Consider the following 19,400-nt stretch of genomic DNA (forward strand, 5'->3'; position numbering starts at 1 on the left):
ATACTCTTCTTGTGCCAGTTGTGATGAACACCGTAAGAATCAGGCATATTACGAGGGACATGCCAATTACCACCCCAACGAACTGTTTCGTTAGCTCCGTAGTAGTCGATTTGTGCTTCAATTTGTTCTCCAGTTAGATATGGTGGAGGAGTGTCTCTCACAACCCTTTTGTGCCTAAACAAATTCTTGTTTCTTCGGTAAGGATGGCCAATGGGAAGAAATCGACGATGACAATCAAACCAACTTGTCTTCCTACCATTCTTCAGTTGAAACGCATCTGTCGTTCCATTACAATATGGACAAGCTAATCTCCCATGTGTAGTCCATCCAGACAACATCCCATATGCAGGAAAGTCACTTATGGTCCACAAAAGCATAGCTCGCATCGTAAAATTCGTCTTCGTTGAACAGTCATACGTCCTCACCCCTGTTGACCACAAATCCTTCAACTCTTTTATCAGTGGTTGTAGGAAAACATCCAGGGACCTTTTTGGATGGTTCGGACCAGGTATCAATATCGTCAAGAATAGCAACTCCCGTTGCATGCACATCTCCGGTGGCAGGTTGTATGGCGTAAGAAAGACTGGCCACAATGAATATTGTCTCCCTGACATTCCGAACGGACTAAATCCATCTGTGCATAATCCGAGATACACATTCCGGCTATTGCTAGCAAAATCCGGATGTACTTTGTTGAAATGTTTCCAGGCTCTTGCATCTGATGGATGAGTCATCTCACCATCCGTCTGAGTATGCTCGGCATGCCATCTCATCTTTGCAGCAGTCTGCTCTGATTGATACAATCTTTTCAATCTGTCTGTAATTGGTAGGTACCACATCCTTTGGTACGGTACCCTATTACGTCCCCGTCCTTGCGGCTTGAATCGTGGCTTCTTGCAGAATCGACATACTTCTAGCTTCTCATCATCTCCCCAATAGATCATGCAGTTGTCGATGCAGACATCTATCATCTCCGAAGGCAACCCAAGACTATAAACTAATTTCTGAATCTCATAATAAGAATCAGCAGACACATTGTCTTCCGGCAAATACTCTTTAAACAAGTCCGCCCATTCGTTCATGCAACTTTCAGGTAGATTGTGATCAGTTTTAATATTCATCATTCTAGCAGCCAACGACAATTTAGAGAGACCTTCTCTACAACCACTGTAAAGTGGTTGATTCGCCGCGTTTAACATTCCGTAAAACTTTTTTGCATCTATATTAGGTTCTTCATCTTCATCATGAGCTACGAATGCATCAGCTACCATATCATGAACCCTATCATAATCTACCATCTCCTCCTGATGGTAACTATGTTCATTATGCAAATGATGATTAACCGGTTCTTCCTGAAAATTGCTATTACTACTACTAGCTTCATTCTGATCATAATTATAACCTTCCCCATGTTGAAACCAGATATAGTAATTTGGCGTGAAACCTCTATTTATTAAATGCTTCCAAACATTTTCACGGTTTGCCAATTTCGAATTGTTGCATTTCCGACAAGGACAGAACATCTTACCACTTTCTTGGGCGAGCGGTGTTGAATCTGCTTGGTGCATAAATGTCTCCAGCCCCGCAAGGTATTCTTTCGTCACTCTCCCGTTAGCATCTCTATGCATATACATCCAATTCCGCAACTCGTAAATAGTCCCAGAGCCAGCCATTTTTTTTTCTTTCACGTTTTTTGTTGTTGGTGTGTTTAAAATGATGTTCCAACATCCATATTTATAGAAAATTTCGAATCTGGTAGTTGTAATTTTACTATGAAATTACGACGAAAATTAATTGTATGGCCAAAAAAAAACGTGAGCCACCTACCAAGTTGGTGGATTCAAAATTTCCTCGTTAAGTACACGTAAAATATTTCGTCGTAAAGCACTCGCGAAATTTACGTGGCTTTTACGAGGAAAAACTGTTTCCTCGTAAAAGCCACGTCAATTTACATCGTCTTTACGACGAATATGTTTTTTCGTTACCTTACGACGAAATAACGATACTTTTCTTTCTCCACGTACTTTCCTCGCAAAATTAACGTTTTTTTACGAGGATTATTTTTCCTCGTTAAACTTCCTCGTTAAAGTTACGTTTTCTTGTAGTGTAATAAGTATTTGTAATTAAATCTATTATTTCTTTTTACTATATAATTTTCAATAGCTATCAACAAAAATACTTGATCAATTTAAATATTTTCAATTAATATTTTAAGTTTTTTACAAGTTGTTATCTATAACTAATGGAGAAATAATTTTAAAATGTTGAAAATCTATTTTTATGCAACAAGCAAAAATGTAGATTTCAGCCCAATATTATCCATGCACGCATCTTTGGATTGCCGCTTGTGTTTTGGTTCTCTGATAATTAGATTACTAGATTTTGATCCGCGCTTTCAAAGCGCGGATTTATTTTTGTTTTTTTTTCAATTGAAAAATATTTAGTAAATGTCATATTTTCATATATTTATATTTTATTTTATAAAAGACTTAAACTTTTTATTTTTATTTATTGTATTTCATTTTAAATGACTATTTATGTTAAAAAAAATTAAACTTTATTTCTTTAATGAATTAAGTTGGTATAACTCTGATAAACTAATTTTATTATGTGGTTAATATTTTAATAAAAAAATACATACTTTTAATAAAGATTTATACTTTTCAATGAAAAAATTCAATTTTTTTTATGAATGATTAAATTATATTAAGAAAAGAAAAAAATAATAATTAAAAATAGTTGAAAAAAAATTATTTGAACTTGGACTCAATGGCCTAAAGTAAAAAAATGTGAGAATTGGATTTGATTTCTTAATCAGCCCAAATGACCCAAGAGAGATCTAACGTGGACTTGATCCACAAAAATGACTCAATATAAATATGTTATTAATATTACTTAATTGTCCTTAATAAAACATGTAATGTTAGTAAAAAAAAAGCAGCTAAGGTAAAAAAGACAATAAGATCCTGCTGTATAGATATGTTAACAAAATACATTTATGATTGATTCTAAAATTTTGGAGGCTATAAATATTTACTAAAGACTTTAATAATCTTCTAATATTTTTATATGTATGTCCTACCAAAAAAAAAAAAATATTTTTATATGTCAATGTGTCTCTATTTAATAGCATATTCTAACAAAATTCAAAAGGAGCAAAAACTATTGCTTCTTTAATTGCTTATAGTGGCTGAAGTCGCTGAACCCCTTTTTTTGTAGGAAATGGAATTTCAAAGCTGGCAAAATAGTGTTCTCTGGAATTTTGAGGGACCTTGTCACGCCTAAAATAATGTTACTATTTTAAAATTCGAATAAATCTGTAAAGTCAAACACTAGTTTTTGATGGATATTGCACTAAAAAGCTCCCTTAACTTTTTTTTTATCAAATTCAAAAGTAGAAAGATAACCAATACATATTTTATTGCAAAGATGATAATTAATTATTGTTAAAAATGTGTTATCTGGTTCGAATTCTATAGAACGGTCCTGATGAACTTAAAATACACTACCGCCTACAGGTGATGGCATCTTAACACCTAAAATACTCAACGAAGCTTGTAAATCAAAATCACGTAACAGTATAGCATGTAGATATACTAACAGGTCAAAGTCAACAAATAACGCGATGAACTGCATTAAATGAGTAATAGACTAATAGTTATTATGATAACCAGAACACATCAAAGTGAAAATTTTGATCATGTAACTAGACGACAAAAGCGACCATAACTTCAAAATTGCCGTAATTGCTTATCTTCTTTATTTTGTTGTTTATCGACAAATATGGAAATTACTTTTTCAACGTAGGTCTTTGGACCAGCAACGGGGCGGTAACTCCTCCACTGTCCTCACTTAAGGACAAAGGCAGTGAATCTTTTAACTTATTTATTATTGTTATTATTATTGCAAACAAAAACCAACTCTTTCTTTTTCTAGTAAATTTGGATTTGCATAGTAATACTATTAATATTTTTGAATTATTAATACTATAATATATGAAAACTTGAACTTGGATGATGATGACACAAGAACAAGAAGAACATATGACCCCGTTAAAATTACATGTTCTATTTGATAACTGTAGAACTTAGTTAATTTTGTGATATATTAATTAATAAATTTTGTAAGAATTTCTGCGCTTTATATATCATTTTTTCAGATCTGAAATCAGCATTCAGATATTTTAATTTTCAAACCAAATATGGTTTGAACCCATCACAAGAATAAACGTTTTCTTTTCATATATGGAATATAGATATAATGAAATCACTGATACAAATCCTTTTTTTTTGTCAGATATCCATTTTACTAGACCAAATTTTGGTCATATAAAACATTTTTCCGGAAAACATCTCTATCCATCTGACCGTACATGATCTATATAGAAGAAAATAATGTATATGGTCATAGTTTCTTTCGCTAATAATAAATCTATTAAATGGTTCCTATTTCGGAGAGTATGAAACATGTTTACACACTCAAAATTATTGTATAGGCTTTGGAATGCAATGTTCAAAACATGTACCGACAGTCTGATACGAATCTACTCTATCTAGTAACTTTTTTTGGTTTCTTTCTCTTACCATTTAAATTTGAATGAGTAGTCGATAATATGATTAGCTAAAAAGACAGTGAGATTGATATTTTTCTCCATAATATTAAATAATGCATGAGAGTCCAGAATCAAGATAGATACTTGACAACACTCAAACCCCACAAGGATCGACAAAATATTTCTTTTCAGATTGCTCAAAACAATTATTTAAAAAAAAATCCAAATTTTAAAATATTATCCAAAGTGTTGAAAAGTTGAAAGGCGATAAAAGAGAAAAAAAAGTAATAATAATTGTGCTGATAGAGAGAGAAGGAAGGAAGGAAGGAGAAGAAAGGCTCCTTTGTCTCGGAAGAAGAACCAAAGGGAGCCAAAAGAAAACAAAAGGATTGTCGTAGCTTTCCTTCACACGAAATCTCACGAGCCGCCTTATTCTTCTTCCTCTTCTCTCAGAAAAGAAAAAAAAAAGCAGAGAAAGATCAACGGCTAGTCTATTTCCCGGTGAAATCTCAGCCGTAGGATCTGAGAACTCGCATGGAGGAGGAGTTTTCTGGCTTTAAATGAAAAGAAAGTTCTTTTTTACATTTATTAAAATTTCTCATTTTAATCGTTATCAGAAAAGGTAGGTACCTAAAAAGAGAGCTTTTTTTTTTACGAAAAGCAGATTGACTGGTAGCTGAAGAACAACGGAGGAGAATAGAGAGAGAGAGAGAGAGAGAGAGAGAGAGAGAGAGAGTAAAAAAGATGAACCCTCAAGGTTGAAACTTGGTTGACGACGATTCTTCATTTACTTTTTATTTATTTTCCACCCTCTTCCTTCAAAGAATCAAACTAGAAAGAGAGAGAGAAAAAAAAGTTTTGATTTTTATGAAGATGCCGGTAGATTTAGACAAGTCCTCCACAGTCTCCGGCGAGGCAAGTGTCTCCTCCACCGGAAACCAACAAAACCCACTTCCCAAATCCGCCGCAAAGAAGAAACGAAACCTCCCTGGCATGCCCGGTAACATAAAAATCCAATCTTTAACTCAAATCACTGATTCTTTTACTGATTCTTTTTTTTTTTGTACAGATCCGAACTCAGAAGTGATAGCTTTATCACCGAAGACTCTACTAGCAACGAACAGATTCGTCTGCGAAATCTGCAACAAAGGCTTCCAGAGAGACCAGAACCTTCAGCTTCACCGTCGCGGCCATAACTTACCGTGGAAACTCAGGCAGAAATCGAGCCAAGAAGTCAAGAAGAAGGTTTACGTGTGTCCCGAGACGAGCTGTGTTCACCACGACCCTTCACGCGCTTTGGGAGATCTCACCGGGATCAAGAAACACTTTTGTCGGAAACACGGCGAGAAGAAGTGGAAATGCGACAAATGCTCCAAGAGATACGCTGTTGTGTCTGACTGGAAAGCTCATTCTAAGATCTGTGGTACTAAAGAGTATAAATGCGATTGTGGTACTCTCTTCTCTAGGTAAATTAACTCCTTAATAAAAACAATTATATCTGATCTCTCTATGTGTGATCTCTGATTAGTTGTTTCTCTTTGTAGGAGAGATAGCTTTATGACGCATAGAGCTTTCTGTGATGCTTTGGCTGAAGAAAGTGTGAGAAGCCATACTCATGGTAAGAAGCAGAGTCCTGAAATTTTGACCCGGAAGAAACCTGTACCCGACCCGAAACCTTCCTTGGCTGCTGCTCCGGTGGAAACTCAGCCTACTATAGCCATTAAGCGACCAGGTAAACTGGTCGGTGTTCTTGGAGTTTAGTATGTTTTTGTCCGTAGCGTCCGTATATATTATTTATTTCTGTTACCTGATTAAGAACATAACTCGTTTGGTTAGTTTTTGTGTTAGAGAGTTTGATTGATTCTTTCTTTATGATAAAGAAATCAAAAGATATGATTGATTAGTTTTATTATTTTTGTCAATCCACATTTTTGTTTTTATATTTTACTATAGAAAAGTAGTCGCAAAGTTTTATTTTGTTTTGGTAGTCGCAAACTTTTTATACGGTTTTTTCCTTGCAGAATCTCCAAAAACCCCACGTGAAGTCTTGCAAGAAGCTCAAGAACCAACAGGTTTAAACGGTGTTTACTTCGATTCTTCATCAGCTTCTCCAAGTATGTACGCGTCTTCTTGCTCACAGTCTCTATTCGCGCCGTCTTCATCCATTGAACCCATCTCTTTGGGTCTCTCAACGAGTCACGGACCATCTTTTCTCTGCTCACCGCGGTTCCCAACTCAGCCGGCTATGTCAGCTACCGCTCTGCTTCAAAAGGCAGCTCAAATGGGAGCTGCTTCTTCAGGTGGTTCATTGCTTCGCGGGTTAGGCATAGTTTCATCAACTTCACCTTCTATGGACTCAATAGTCCCCAATGGTCTAGCATTGGGACTGCCTTGTGGAGGTGAAAGCAGCTCGGGTTTGAAAGAGCTTATGATGGGGAATTCATCTGTGTTTGGTCCGAAACAAACAACGTTAGACTTTCTCGGGTTAGGTAGAGCGGTTGGTAACGGAGGTGGTCCTGGATCCACTCTAGCTGGACCAAGAGGAGGTAGCATCGATGCGTTGGCGACATTTGGGTCGGGAGAGTTTTCAGGAAATGACATTGGTAGAAGAACATCATAAGTACAGTCAAACTTCGTGTGATATCATTCATGACATTATGACATAAGAACGTCATTAGCTTAGTGGGTGTTGAGTACACGAATGAAAACTTCCTTTGTGAGAAGGTTTAAATTTATATTACTTTGCAGTTAATATTTTTTTCTCCGGCTGTGTCTATCGTATTGTAGGTCCATAATGATAATCTTATTTAATATGATGACAGCCCAACAAATAACATATGCTACTGAATTTAGACACATAGAGGCCCACGAATCAATTGTTAAATCTAGTATCTTGATTTGATACTAAATTGTTTAAAAACATAGAGGCCCACTGCATGCATTTTTTTTTAAATCTCAAATCCCTATACTATATGAAGTGGTTTTGCCACTTGTCCTTTGTACAATCAATTTCACAAAACAAATATGACATGTCTACTAAAATTGATGTCATGTTTTATAGTTTAATATGACATTGACAATTACATTTAATATTAATTTATATTTTTGGTAAACTTTTTAAAATACGGTAATAATTCATAGATTACATTTAATGTCAACTTATATTTTTGAATTTTTTTTTAGAATATGGGAACAACTCATAAATCATCATTAAAATAAATATATTCAAATATGGTATTATAAATTTCGAAATATAATTTAATTATATATTTTTAAATTATACAATTTTATTACTAAAATTTTCAAAAATGTATACAATTTTTTTAGAAAACTATAAAAATTTAATCGTAAAATCATTATTTATAAATATTGTTTAATTTTAATTTTTGGTAATTATGCAACTTTTACAAATTTATTTAATATATTTAATTAAAATGAATAGATAGAAAAATCTATCTAAGATTATCATTTCAAATATATACATGCATATTCTTAAGTATAATTTTTATGTTTAATTAAATCAAATTTATATTAAAATATTGATACGAAAAAAAAAATTGCAATATTAATAAAATTTTATTTTAAAATATAATTTATATTTATCTGTTAACAATATTTTAAATTTTTTTAGAGGAAGACACCTAGTATAATTTTTAATTAACTAAAAAGGGGATTACATAATTGGATCCTACGTTACCGAAGCCGGACTCCTTCCGCCTCTGTCGATCTGCAGTCTTGCCGCTCCTCCAAAACACCGCCACGTAAAGCCATTCCGGTGAGAGACAACCAGGTTCAAAGTAAGATGCATATCGAACAGAAAATCAACGATGGAGAGATAGGCAAAAAGAAAAAAGAGTAACCTCCTGCACCGCTTATTGCTGGACCGGAAAAAGGATCTTTGCGCTTGAGAGCTTTTAAAGAGAGATAGTTCTGTTAGAGAGAGGGTCCACTGCATGCAATTATATATTCTTTCTCATCAGACTTTGATTGGTATGGTGCTTAAATGGGCTGAAAGCCTTATATAGTATTCATCGTTCATGATAATCAATTATATAAGTTTCTTAACAAATAAATTAAAATAAAGATTTTTTGAATGATTGAATCTGAAAAATATATCGCAAAAGCGGCAGCCTAAGGTTAGATCAACTTCTCCATGGACACGTACACTAGCCAGATTAGGTCCTCAAGGGGCCGATAAGGTTCGAAAGTGAGGCTGCTCGGGAAGCCTTCCTCGAGAGGAACTCAAGGCCCCAGGTTAGGATGTCTGTTGAAGGATTCAATCCTTATCGACCTGAGGATGAAATCAGGAGAGAATTGGTTAATCACTTGGAATCATGTGGCCAAGTCTTTAGGGTTATTGTTCCCACAGACCCTATTGTCGACAGACGTGCTTTTGTTATTCTTTTTGGACATGACGCACAAGAGAAAGCGTTGCAACTTAATGGAAGTGACATCGGAGATTGGAACGCCCTTGTTAAGTCTGCACCCGTGGACGAAGAGGAGGAATACCTGATGGCACAACGTTATAAAAAATCTCTGTTTGACGCCCTACTCAAGGACAAGAAATTTAAATTTGGCATTGCGGTTTGGGGGTATGACACTTCCCTTCCTGAAGATGAAGTCGAGAGTGTTTTGAGAGAACATTTCTCTTCTTGTGGAGGGATAACACATGTTTACATTGACGACAAGCGTGCTAATATCTATTTTTCCGAAGAACATGAAGAAACTTCGGCTCTGGGTCTTCATAGAAGTGAAGTGAGAGGATTCAGAATAACTACTAGGCGCTTAGCCACAGCCAGAAGGAACCATTCCCTTGCCCCCGGTCAATCTAGTCGTCGTATTGGCTATACCCGCCCAGCTATTACGATTGAGTTTGCCCCCGAGATAGGGCGCAAGGTCAGGGCTTTTAAGAAGATAAAGAGGATCGTGAAGAAGGTCATGGCTTTGAGGAGGATGAAGGAGGCGACGACGAAGGAGAGGGTCACGGCTTTAATGAAGGAGAAGAGGCTCGTTCTCTCTCCAATCATTCTCTCTCCAAAAGACTAAGAAGCTCTTTGGTGTTTATGAATCCTTTGATAATACAATGTTATCACCTTTATTTTATCACTTGCGCCATCTTAATCTCAATGTATGATGAACCTTTTGTTTGTGTTTGCGTGTGTGTATGGTAAACATAAATCTATTATAAGTTATCTTTCTTTGTGGCCTTATCCAAATCCACAAAGTCATCCTCTGATTTTCTTCACGCATGTAACGCCTTGAAGCTTTGGCGTTCCTTGGCTGGAATAGTATATCTAAAGCAGGAATGGTCAGACTTAGAAAGCTTCTGCTGTTAGCTCCAAAGAGTCAAGACTCCAAACCTTTCTTGACATTGTTTTCAAATAAATGGTCATCACTCCTGTCCTGAAGATCATGCCTTCTAGCTGTGGAATCATCAGCATCACCCAAACGGATCAGGAGGATATTATGTTTCTTTCAGTGATTTAGATCCCAGCTCCTTGTTGCTGAAGATTTCTATTCTTCTGCCTCTAATTCATCTTCCAGTAATTGCCTTACATCGTCCTCTAACACAAGCCTGTGTATCATCAGTCACTAATGGTGGTGATGGGGAAAAAGACCGTCATGAACCCTCAAGAATCGTCTCCTTAACCGGTTAGTTTAATGACTCTTGAGAAACAGAACGACAAGGCAAGAGTTTGTTACGAGTATGTGATTCAAAGCTTGTCCATGATGAAGAAACAGTATACTGAGAAGATCTCGATTTAAAGAGACCAACATTTGTATTCGTCATTTAACAATAGTGTTGCAAAATGTTAAATTTAACAAACAAACATTATTATAAAAAAAAAAATCATTCGGCACATGTGCGCGGATTATCATCTAATGCTAGATTAAAACTGCACTAGTTTATAAAATGTATTTTTTGCTTGAATAAATTCAACACTCTTTCGAAAAAGAACAAATATATATTATATAATATATATACTTAAACACAAACTAGTTGAATCTACGTTTTCTCCAACGAATCCGACTGGTGTCTTGCTTCCAAAACCCTGGAAGCCTAACTAAGCTTGGAACGTAGCTGCATAAAAAAGGCAAACGAATTTCCGATACATTAGCTTTAATTACTTGGAACTCCTTGTCGTTGACGACTCTGATAATAGACAGTCCCTTCATGCCAAAGTGCTTATAAGTTATGACGAGTTTATCGTTTTTGTCGAAATAATAATTCGTAGAAAGGAGGGTGGGACGTGGATATAACAGCGGAAACTCTGGTATGTCCACGACCAATAATTTGGTCCAAGAAGTAAGCATGAGCCAATGCTTCACCCATATGCATATCTTCCTTGTTTTGTGACATTGCTCCAACACCGAAAGCCTATCTCCTTTATAAATCTCTAGTGCAATAGGATTCAACTCATCATAGCTGAATGGCAGGTCATCTATGGGCTGAAAACTCTCTTTGTAAAAGTCATAGCTTTGTACGAAAGCTGTATGATCTTCTCGAAGACCTATACAATAAGGAGTTCCTCTCAGAGACAGGATCGACAATGGCACACTAAGGAACCAATCAAAACTGATGTTATCTATAACCTTCCATGTCTTGGATGCAACTTCACAGACCTCGACTCTTGAAGGTCTATTTCTCGAATTACTAGCACACCGAAACCTTAAGATCCTGAAATCACAATGGCTGAGGTATCCAAGGCTGTAGGCATCATCACGTTGGTGAAAGTCACTACCGCATTTGATCCAAGTCGTTTCCTTCAGTAAGGGGTTCCAAACTAGAAGCTGGTTTTCCATGACACACAACAACAGACCATCGCAATGAACAGCCCTGTACACACTAATTGGACTACATGTTCGAGCTTTTCTAAGGGTAAAGTCTTCGACGATCAAAGACGGAGGATCGTCCACGTTGTTTTGCTGCTCCTCAATGCCCACGGCAGAGATCTTAGGACCACCATGGTCGGTGAGTATAAACCGATGTTCACCGCTATAGCTATGCATGTGAAACGACAAGTTCTTCTTGTTGAGTCTCTCCTCCAAAATAAGACTATTCCAAAGCTTACATACACATCTCAACGTTGCAAGATATTTCCATGGAACTCTGGCGAGAATTTCCTCTTCCAAATCATATGGTAGCTTCAGTGCCATTGTCGTGGAACCTGGTCAACAAAGAGGTAAGATGCTAACAATGTTTTATAACCGTAACATACATATATATATGATAGATGACGATAAACTAGAAATTGGAAATCTAAAAAATAATACGAAACTTGGATAAATAAAGTTTCTATATTTAAGTTATTGATAGTTTCCTATTCTCTGTGTTTTCTTTTTTTTTTGAGAAAATTTCTATTCTTTATTGTCAACACAAAAGCAAAACACGACAACTTTTTGAGAAAATTTCTATTCTTTACAGCAAAACACGACAACTTTTAAACTAACCTATCAGTCCAGTGATTTTCTCAAATCAAAGTTTTTAAAGCCCAACTAATGCTCATAACTGTTTTCACCCTAAGATTCATAGATCGCATCATTAAACTATCATATAATAGCAGACCTCAAGCTTTATAAACTTTTTTGTTTTTTCTTTTGCTTTATAAACTTTCTTATTTCCTACAAGAAGCCATAATCAAAGTTTAAAAACGAACACTTACTCGGATAATAATATTTCCGAAACACACATGAAACTAAGCATTGTTATTTAAGATATTAAACTATTTGATGGAAAATGAACATTTTCTTATACACATATGGCAATGTTATCAATTGACTTAGGTCTATTTCATACCAAAATTCCTCCGCTTTTCACTTATTTATACTCATATTCACATTCTCTTCCCCTAGCCAAAATACTGAAAACCGTATAAGCACCTCAGAAAATGGCTTTCAAATCGGGAAGGCTACAACAAGGTTTTCTTTCTCCAAAATTGGTTTTAGGGTTCTTCGAAATTGGCTTTTCTAGGAAAAGCTTCCATTAACTTTGCAGAATTCCTTACAGAAGCAAACCCATTAATTGTATCCCTTCCTCTCAAGTTTCCAACTCTGGTGCTGTCTTGAATGTAATCTCTCTTCTCTTTTTCTTTTAAAGCATTAGTAAGAAGAAATAGTTCTTCATTGTTGTGTGCAGGTTACCAGGGGCGGACGCAAAGAACATAGGGGTGGCACTTGCCCCATACTAAAATTTGTAATTTCTTCAATAATTAGCTTACAATTTATCTAATTGTACTTAATGTAAATATTTTTTTATAATGTGACGTCGCTGGATCCGCCTACGATTGAGAAGATCCAGGGAGGCATATATTTAAGGTAAAATAGTTTCTATGTAAGTTATGTGTACATGCTGTTATTGTATTGCTTTCAATCCTGTTATAAGATTCTTAATTTCAAGTTATTGCAGATTTTTTAAGATGAAAATAAGGTCAATACTTTCCAAAGAGGATAGCTTCAGAAGCCTACCGAGCAATGATTATTTAGAGTGATATAACGAAGAAGTAAGGTTCTTGGTTTAGAGAGTTACAACTAGCTCAAACGTCCACTGAGAAATTGTATTGATTGTTTGTGTTTTTTCGCAGGAAATGAGCTTAGATGTTAACATGGCTTAGACTGTTGGTCTAGGAGGTTCAACTGATTCCATTATTAGGTTCATGTTTTTTTACTTAAGGACCTCAAGAAAGAGTTTTGTTGCAATGGTACACTGGTTGCAAACACAATAATTGCATATAAATAAATATATTATCAATTCAAATATCACTAGAATAAACTATTTTCATATGTTCAGAATATTTAATATTAAATCAAACATACAGAGTTTTTTTATCATAGAAAATTATTTTATCACATAACATACAATTTAAAAATACTCATGCATTTGAAATATTTAGTAAGAAAATAAATATTAATTTTTTACATATCACAAAGTTATTTATTATAGTAAAATTATCCTTTATCGTGTAAGAATATTAAAAACACTTATGTATATATAAAATTATATACAATATATATAGAGAGATATATCTCTTTTATTTAAAAAAAAAATAATGATGTAAAATATTAATTTTGGATAACACAATATAAATTATTTTTATATAATGATAATTAACAAATAAAAAATCATTTTAATTTATGATAATATATTAACAAACCTAATTATTTATTTAAGATATGAAGACTTTATAACCCAATATAAATTATTTTTAGACAATGATAATTATCAAATCAATAAAAATTCTTTTTAATTAATTGTTAATTATATACTAACAAATCTATTTATTTATTAAGGATAATAAAACTTTTAGTTGCTTTAAATTTAAGTATGAGAGTTCAGAGGCAAAAAATCACTTTACAAATTACAATATAAATTATTAAAATAAATATAAATTAATTAATTAAAAAAAAGTTTAATTATACCAAACAATCCGCGCGTAGCACGGATAAAATATCTAGTGTTTTTTAATGATAGAGCAAAACGCTTTGTTTCATTAATTAACGGAAATTTAAGAAAAATTAACAGTTGACTTTGGGATGTTTAAAATGTGTTGACTTTGGGATGTTTAAAATTGCTGAGTCAACATAAGTTTATGATTAATTTGGGAAAGTTTTGAAAGTTTGAAACTTATTTGGCTCATATGATTTTATTAACATTTAATTTATATATTTGCTGTAACAAAAATTTAAACCGTCAATCACAAAACTTTTAAGTAAGATTTATCAATACAAATTTCAAAATTAAAATATTAAGATCTCATCAATAATTTTTCAATGCATTACATATTTATATATTTTAATATAGTATATAATTTAATTTAAATGATATTAGTACATATATATAATATGAATATCTATTAATGAGACTTTGTATTCATACGATTTATGATCATTTGTATCTTTGTTTGAACAAAAAAAAAGTTAAACAATTGATCATAAAATTTTCAATGTGAAACTTTTACCATTTTTAGTAACTTAGAGTCGTTTTAAAAAATTCAAAATATAACATATATGAAAAATCTAAAAAATATATTATTATATACTTAATGTGATTGTTTATTTTTTAATAATATAAAATTAAACAAAAAAAAGAGAGAGGATACAAAAATTGATATCAAATATGTATTATTCATAATCATTAATGTTATATATATGTTAACCATATTAAGTAATTCCGTAGTTTTTATTTAAAGAAAAAATTAAGAACATTCTTTTGTACACTACTAATCTATTTGTTAGTTAGTTTAATAAAAGTATAATATATATTTGAATGGACCAACTTATGGTTGTAAGGTATTTAATAATCATCCTAGTTGACACGTGGCTACGAAACATGTTGTAATGCTACATGATTAGTATCTAGAGGATATATCAAATATTTTTGGATATCCGTAATTTTGGGTTCGGTTCGGGGGTTTGGGTTTGGATTTGTATCCATTTCTTTGGATATTGAACTCCATGTACCATTCAACTATCTATGTTTGATTGGATTCTGTAGGGCATTTTAAATTTTGGATCGGTTACAATTTTGAATTTCGGATCCAAAAATTTGGCCAGGTCTAGCTGAATGTCAGTGGTTTTTAGGTGTTTTCTTTTCCTCAGTGTTTGGGATTTCAGATTTTATATTCCTTAGTATCTGTTTTTCTTATGAAAAAAACTCAGAAACATTTATGCTAAAACTTTTCTTAGTTGTATTAATAGACGTACACTTCTTATTCACATATATTTATAGACAATAGATATTGTGGGTAACCATAATCAACTTCACACATCAAAATCTATAAATCTATGTCTTATTCACATATATTTATAGACAATAAATCTAGTTGAATCTACGTTTTCTCTAGCGAATCCGACTTGTGTCTTGCTTCGAAAACCCTGAAAGCCTAACAAAGCTAGGAACGTAGCTGCCTAAAAAAGCAAAACGAGTTTCCGTTGCATTAGCTTTAGTTACTACGAATTCCCTCTCGTTGATGACTCTGATAATAGATAGTCCCTTCATGCCAGTGTCATTACAAGTTATGACGAGTCTATCGTTTTTGTCGAAATAATAATTCGTAGAAATGAGGCTGGGACGTGCATATAAAAGCGGAAATTCTGGTATGTCCACGACCACCAATTTGGTCCAAGAAGTAAGCATAAGCCAATGCTTCACCCATATGCATATCTTCCTTGTTTATTGACATTGCTCCAACACCGAAAGCCTATCTCCTTTATAAATCTCTAGTGCAATAGGATTCATCTCATCATAGCTGAATGGCAGGTCATCTATTATGGGCTGAAACCTTTCACTGGAAAAATCATAGCTTTGTACGAAGGCTGTATGATCTTCTCGAAGGCCTATACAATAAGGAGTTCCTCTCAAAGATAGGATCGACAATGGCACACTAAGGAACCAATCAAAACTGATGTTATCTATAACCTTCCATGTCTTGGATGCAACTTCACAGACCTCGACTCTTGAAGGTCTATTTCTCGAATTACTAGCACCGAAACCTTAAGATCCTGAAATCACAATGGCTGAGGTATCCAAGGCTGTAGGCATCATCACGTTGGTGAAAGTCACTACCTCATTTGATCCAAGTCGTTTCCTTCAGTAAGGGGTTCCTAACCAAAAGCTGGTTTTCCATGACATACAACAACAGACCATCGCAATGAACAGCCCTGTACAACTTAATTGCCTCGCATGGTCGGACTTTTGTAAGGGTAAAGTCTTGGACGATCAAAGACGGAGGATCGTCCACGTTGTTTTGCTGCTCTTCAATGCCCACGGCAGAAATCATAGGACCACGGTCTGTGAGTATAAACCGATGTTCACCGCTATAGCTGTGCATGTAAAACGACAAGTTCTTCTTGTTGAGGCTCTCTTCCAATATAAGATATCATCCACGTTGTGATTCACTTTTTTGAATTATAGGATATGCGATAACGCTTCCAATATAAGATATCATTCATCGTATAATATTACATTCGCATCTCTTCTTGTTGAGTCTCTCTTCCAATATAAGATATCATACACGTCGTTTTGCTGCTCCTCGATGCCCAAGGCAGATATCTTAGGACCAGTGTCTAATAATATAAAACGATGTTCACCGCTATAGCTGTGCATGTGAAACGACAAGTTCTTCTTGTTGAGTCTCTCTTCCAATATAAGACTATTCCAAAGCTTACATGCACATCTCAACGTCGCAAGATATTTCCATGTTACTCTGGCGAGAATTTCCTCTTCCAAATCATATGGATTCAGTGCCATTGTCGTGGAACCTGGTTGTCAAAAGAGAGATAAGATGCGAACAATGTTTTATAACCCTAACATACATAATGTAGATGACGATAAAGTGGAAATTGGAAATAACCAAAATAATAGGAAACATGGATAAATAAAGTTCATATATTTCAGTGATATTTCTTATGGTAAAAGTGCCAAATACGAGCCGAACAAATGATCAGTACCAAATACGACCTCAGCTCAATTATAATTCACAAAAAAAATCTAGTGGCCTAGTGGTCAAGGTTTAAATATTTCTACACCCAGGTCCAACGCAATTTCAATAAGAAGAGGTATGGGTTTCAATTCTCGGAGAAGGCGAATTATGCAGAAAATTAAAGAAAATGCTTTCAAGAGATCTTCAGCAAGACGCAAGGAGTACCAATCTCATAGGGCAGGGTGATGCAGTCAGGCGTGGCTGTAATATCGTCTATATAATATTTCTCATAATTTGTAATAACATAATTAACCAGAGAAAAAAAAACTATCTGAACTTTTTAAAACGTGCATAAATCCACATAATTGACTTCGTTGTGATCTAATATTTTTTTAAAATAATATGTCCATTTCAGAACTCGGACCCATGCCTTAATACCCATTTAAATAGGCACATTAACCATTAGATTAAAGTAACTTTTTGAAATATTATTACAAACTGGAAATTATATACACTACTATACTTCTTCATCTTATCCATTTAAGACTTTTGTGATGATTGTTTCTAATTTATATAAATACATAAACCTTTTTTGCTTATCATATCTTTAATAAACATATATCTTACTAAATATAAATAATAAAATATTTATAATTATACAAAATTAAATATACTTTAAACTTTGAAGCTATTTATAAAAAAAATCTTATATAAATTATTTATAATTTTTAGACTTAAGTGGGTTTTTTTTATTTTTCAAAGTTAATGTTATGTATTTGTGATATTTTGATCAAACTATGCCTAACTCGTGAAGCAATAAACCACCTGAAGAAGCCGCTCCCGTTTGAGCTGCCTCGAGAAATAGAGTGGTAGCTAACATTTCGGGCTGAGTTGGGAACCATGTTGAGGAGAAGAAAAATGGTCCATAACTGGTTGAGAGACCTAAAGAGATTGTCGGTTCAATGTTTGAAGATGGCGCAAATAGACTATGTGAATAAGAAGAAGAAGATATTTGGAGAAGGTGACAAAGATTCAGAAAACATGTTGGTTTTGGAGCTGCTTGCAAGATTTCACAAGAGCTTTTTGGGGATGGTTCTGCGAAGTCTAGCTGGAACGGTTTCATTCGGCCAATACTTGTGGATACCAAAGTTAAAGTGAAAGAAAGTTTGAAAAACGATAATGGTGGAGATGTGTTTTTTGTTGGGAAAGAAGTGATGATCGTTGGTGGTGGAGGAGTCGTAGGGTTAAAGCGTAATATTGTGGAGAAGGTGTGTAGTGATAAATGAAGTGGGTGTTGGTGTGAATGAGGTATCAGATTTGGGGTGGGTTCTCAGGAAGAAGAAGAAGAAGAAGAAGAAGAAGAAGAAGAAGAAGAAGAAGAAGAAGAAGAAGAAGAAGAAGAAGAAGAAGAAGAAGAAGAAGAAGAGTGTTTGATGCTGAGTCAAGTGAGAAGCTTGACAGAGGTCATACTGATTTTGGAGTGATTTGAAAGATGGGAGATGATTGATGAGTACATGAGTGATAAGAGGATACTGAAGGCATGAGACATTATGCTCAGTTGCCTAAGCAACATAAGCCTCAGAAGATCCTACAAAAATAAACATGAAAGAAGATGATAAGGAATCGAATCATACCATCGTTGGCAGCAACCGACAAAATGATGGGAGCAGTGTTCTAGATAGCCTTGGTTACCATCTTGTCACCAATAATGAAACTTTTCTCTTTCTTAGCAGTTCGAATTATGCTTTTGGCCATCGCCAAACCAGCTTTGAAAGTGATGACAACCACGATGAACCTCATGAACATCAAAATCCAAACTAAGTAATTGTGTAGGGAAAAAATAATGTTTCAGTCTTTATGTGGGCTTTGGACCAGTTTATGTATCTTAATTGGGATGTACATCTTAATAATTTATGCGCTTGAATTTGACATGGATACTAGTTTTTAAAAAGGGTAAATCAACCTAATAACTACAACAACAAGTAATAGGTGAAAATGTGAAGAGGTGTAGTGCACAATTTTTGTCATTTTTAAGGCAAACAAAACAAAGGAAACCAGACAATCTTAATACCCATGAATCCCTTATATTTGAAATCAAATGAAGATATCCAAGTTGAAGTTGCATCACATCAGTTAATCAAACAATAAGAGAGACATTAAACTCATGAACAAGCCCAAAATTCATGAGCAATCTTCAAAACATTTTCTTTTGATTAATTTTAAAAGTTTACACTGTAGTCTTTTACTTTGTATCTTATTTTTAAATTTTTCCTTTCATTAATGTTCAAAATTTATAGAAGAATACGAATAAAATTAACAAGGCCAATTTGTACCCATTATAAACAAATTAATTGTTGATGTTAGCAAAATTTATTGAAGCATTATGTTCCAATGTAACTAAAATCATCTATTTATTGAAGCATGTGAAA

The 19,400-nt window shown here is 34.1% G+C and overlaps 2 protein-coding genes and 1 pseudogene across 2 annotated transcripts; 1 reads left to right on the plus strand and 2 right to left on the minus strand.

The window, feature by feature from the left end:
• Nucleotides 1-4,796: 4,796 nt before the first annotated feature.
• LOC106405699 (zinc finger protein GAI-ASSOCIATED FACTOR 1) lies at nucleotides 4,797-7,304 on the plus strand. The gene is made up of 4 exons (XM_013846232.3): nucleotides 4,797-5,552; nucleotides 5,622-6,018; nucleotides 6,097-6,284; nucleotides 6,574-7,304. The coding sequence occupies exons 1-4, from the start codon at nucleotides 5,420-5,422 to the stop codon at nucleotides 7,170-7,172; spliced, it is 1,317 nt and encodes a 438-aa protein (XP_013701686.2). The 5' UTR covers nucleotides 4,797-5,419; the 3' UTR covers nucleotides 7,173-7,304.
• A 3,179-nt stretch (nucleotides 7,305-10,483) lies between these two features.
• On the minus strand, nucleotides 10,484-14,112 carry LOC125578411 (putative F-box/LRR-repeat/kelch-repeat protein At1g11620). Its single transcript, XM_048741022.1, has one exon. The coding sequence runs from the start codon at nucleotides 11,708-11,710 to the stop codon at nucleotides 10,550-10,552; it is 1,161 nt and encodes a 386-aa protein (XP_048596979.1). The 5' UTR covers nucleotides 11,711-14,112; the 3' UTR covers nucleotides 10,484-10,549.
• A 1,256-nt stretch (nucleotides 14,113-15,368) lies between these two features.
• LOC106405718 lies at nucleotides 15,369-16,987 on the minus strand (annotated as a pseudogene).
• Nucleotides 16,988-19,400: the final 2,413 nt, after the last annotated feature.

This window comes from Brassica napus, chromosome A9 (assembly GCF_020379485.1).
Source record: "Brassica napus cultivar Da-Ae chromosome A9, Da-Ae, whole genome shotgun sequence".
In the NCBI taxonomy this organism is placed as follows: domain Eukaryota; kingdom Viridiplantae; phylum Streptophyta; class Magnoliopsida; order Brassicales; family Brassicaceae; genus Brassica; species Brassica napus.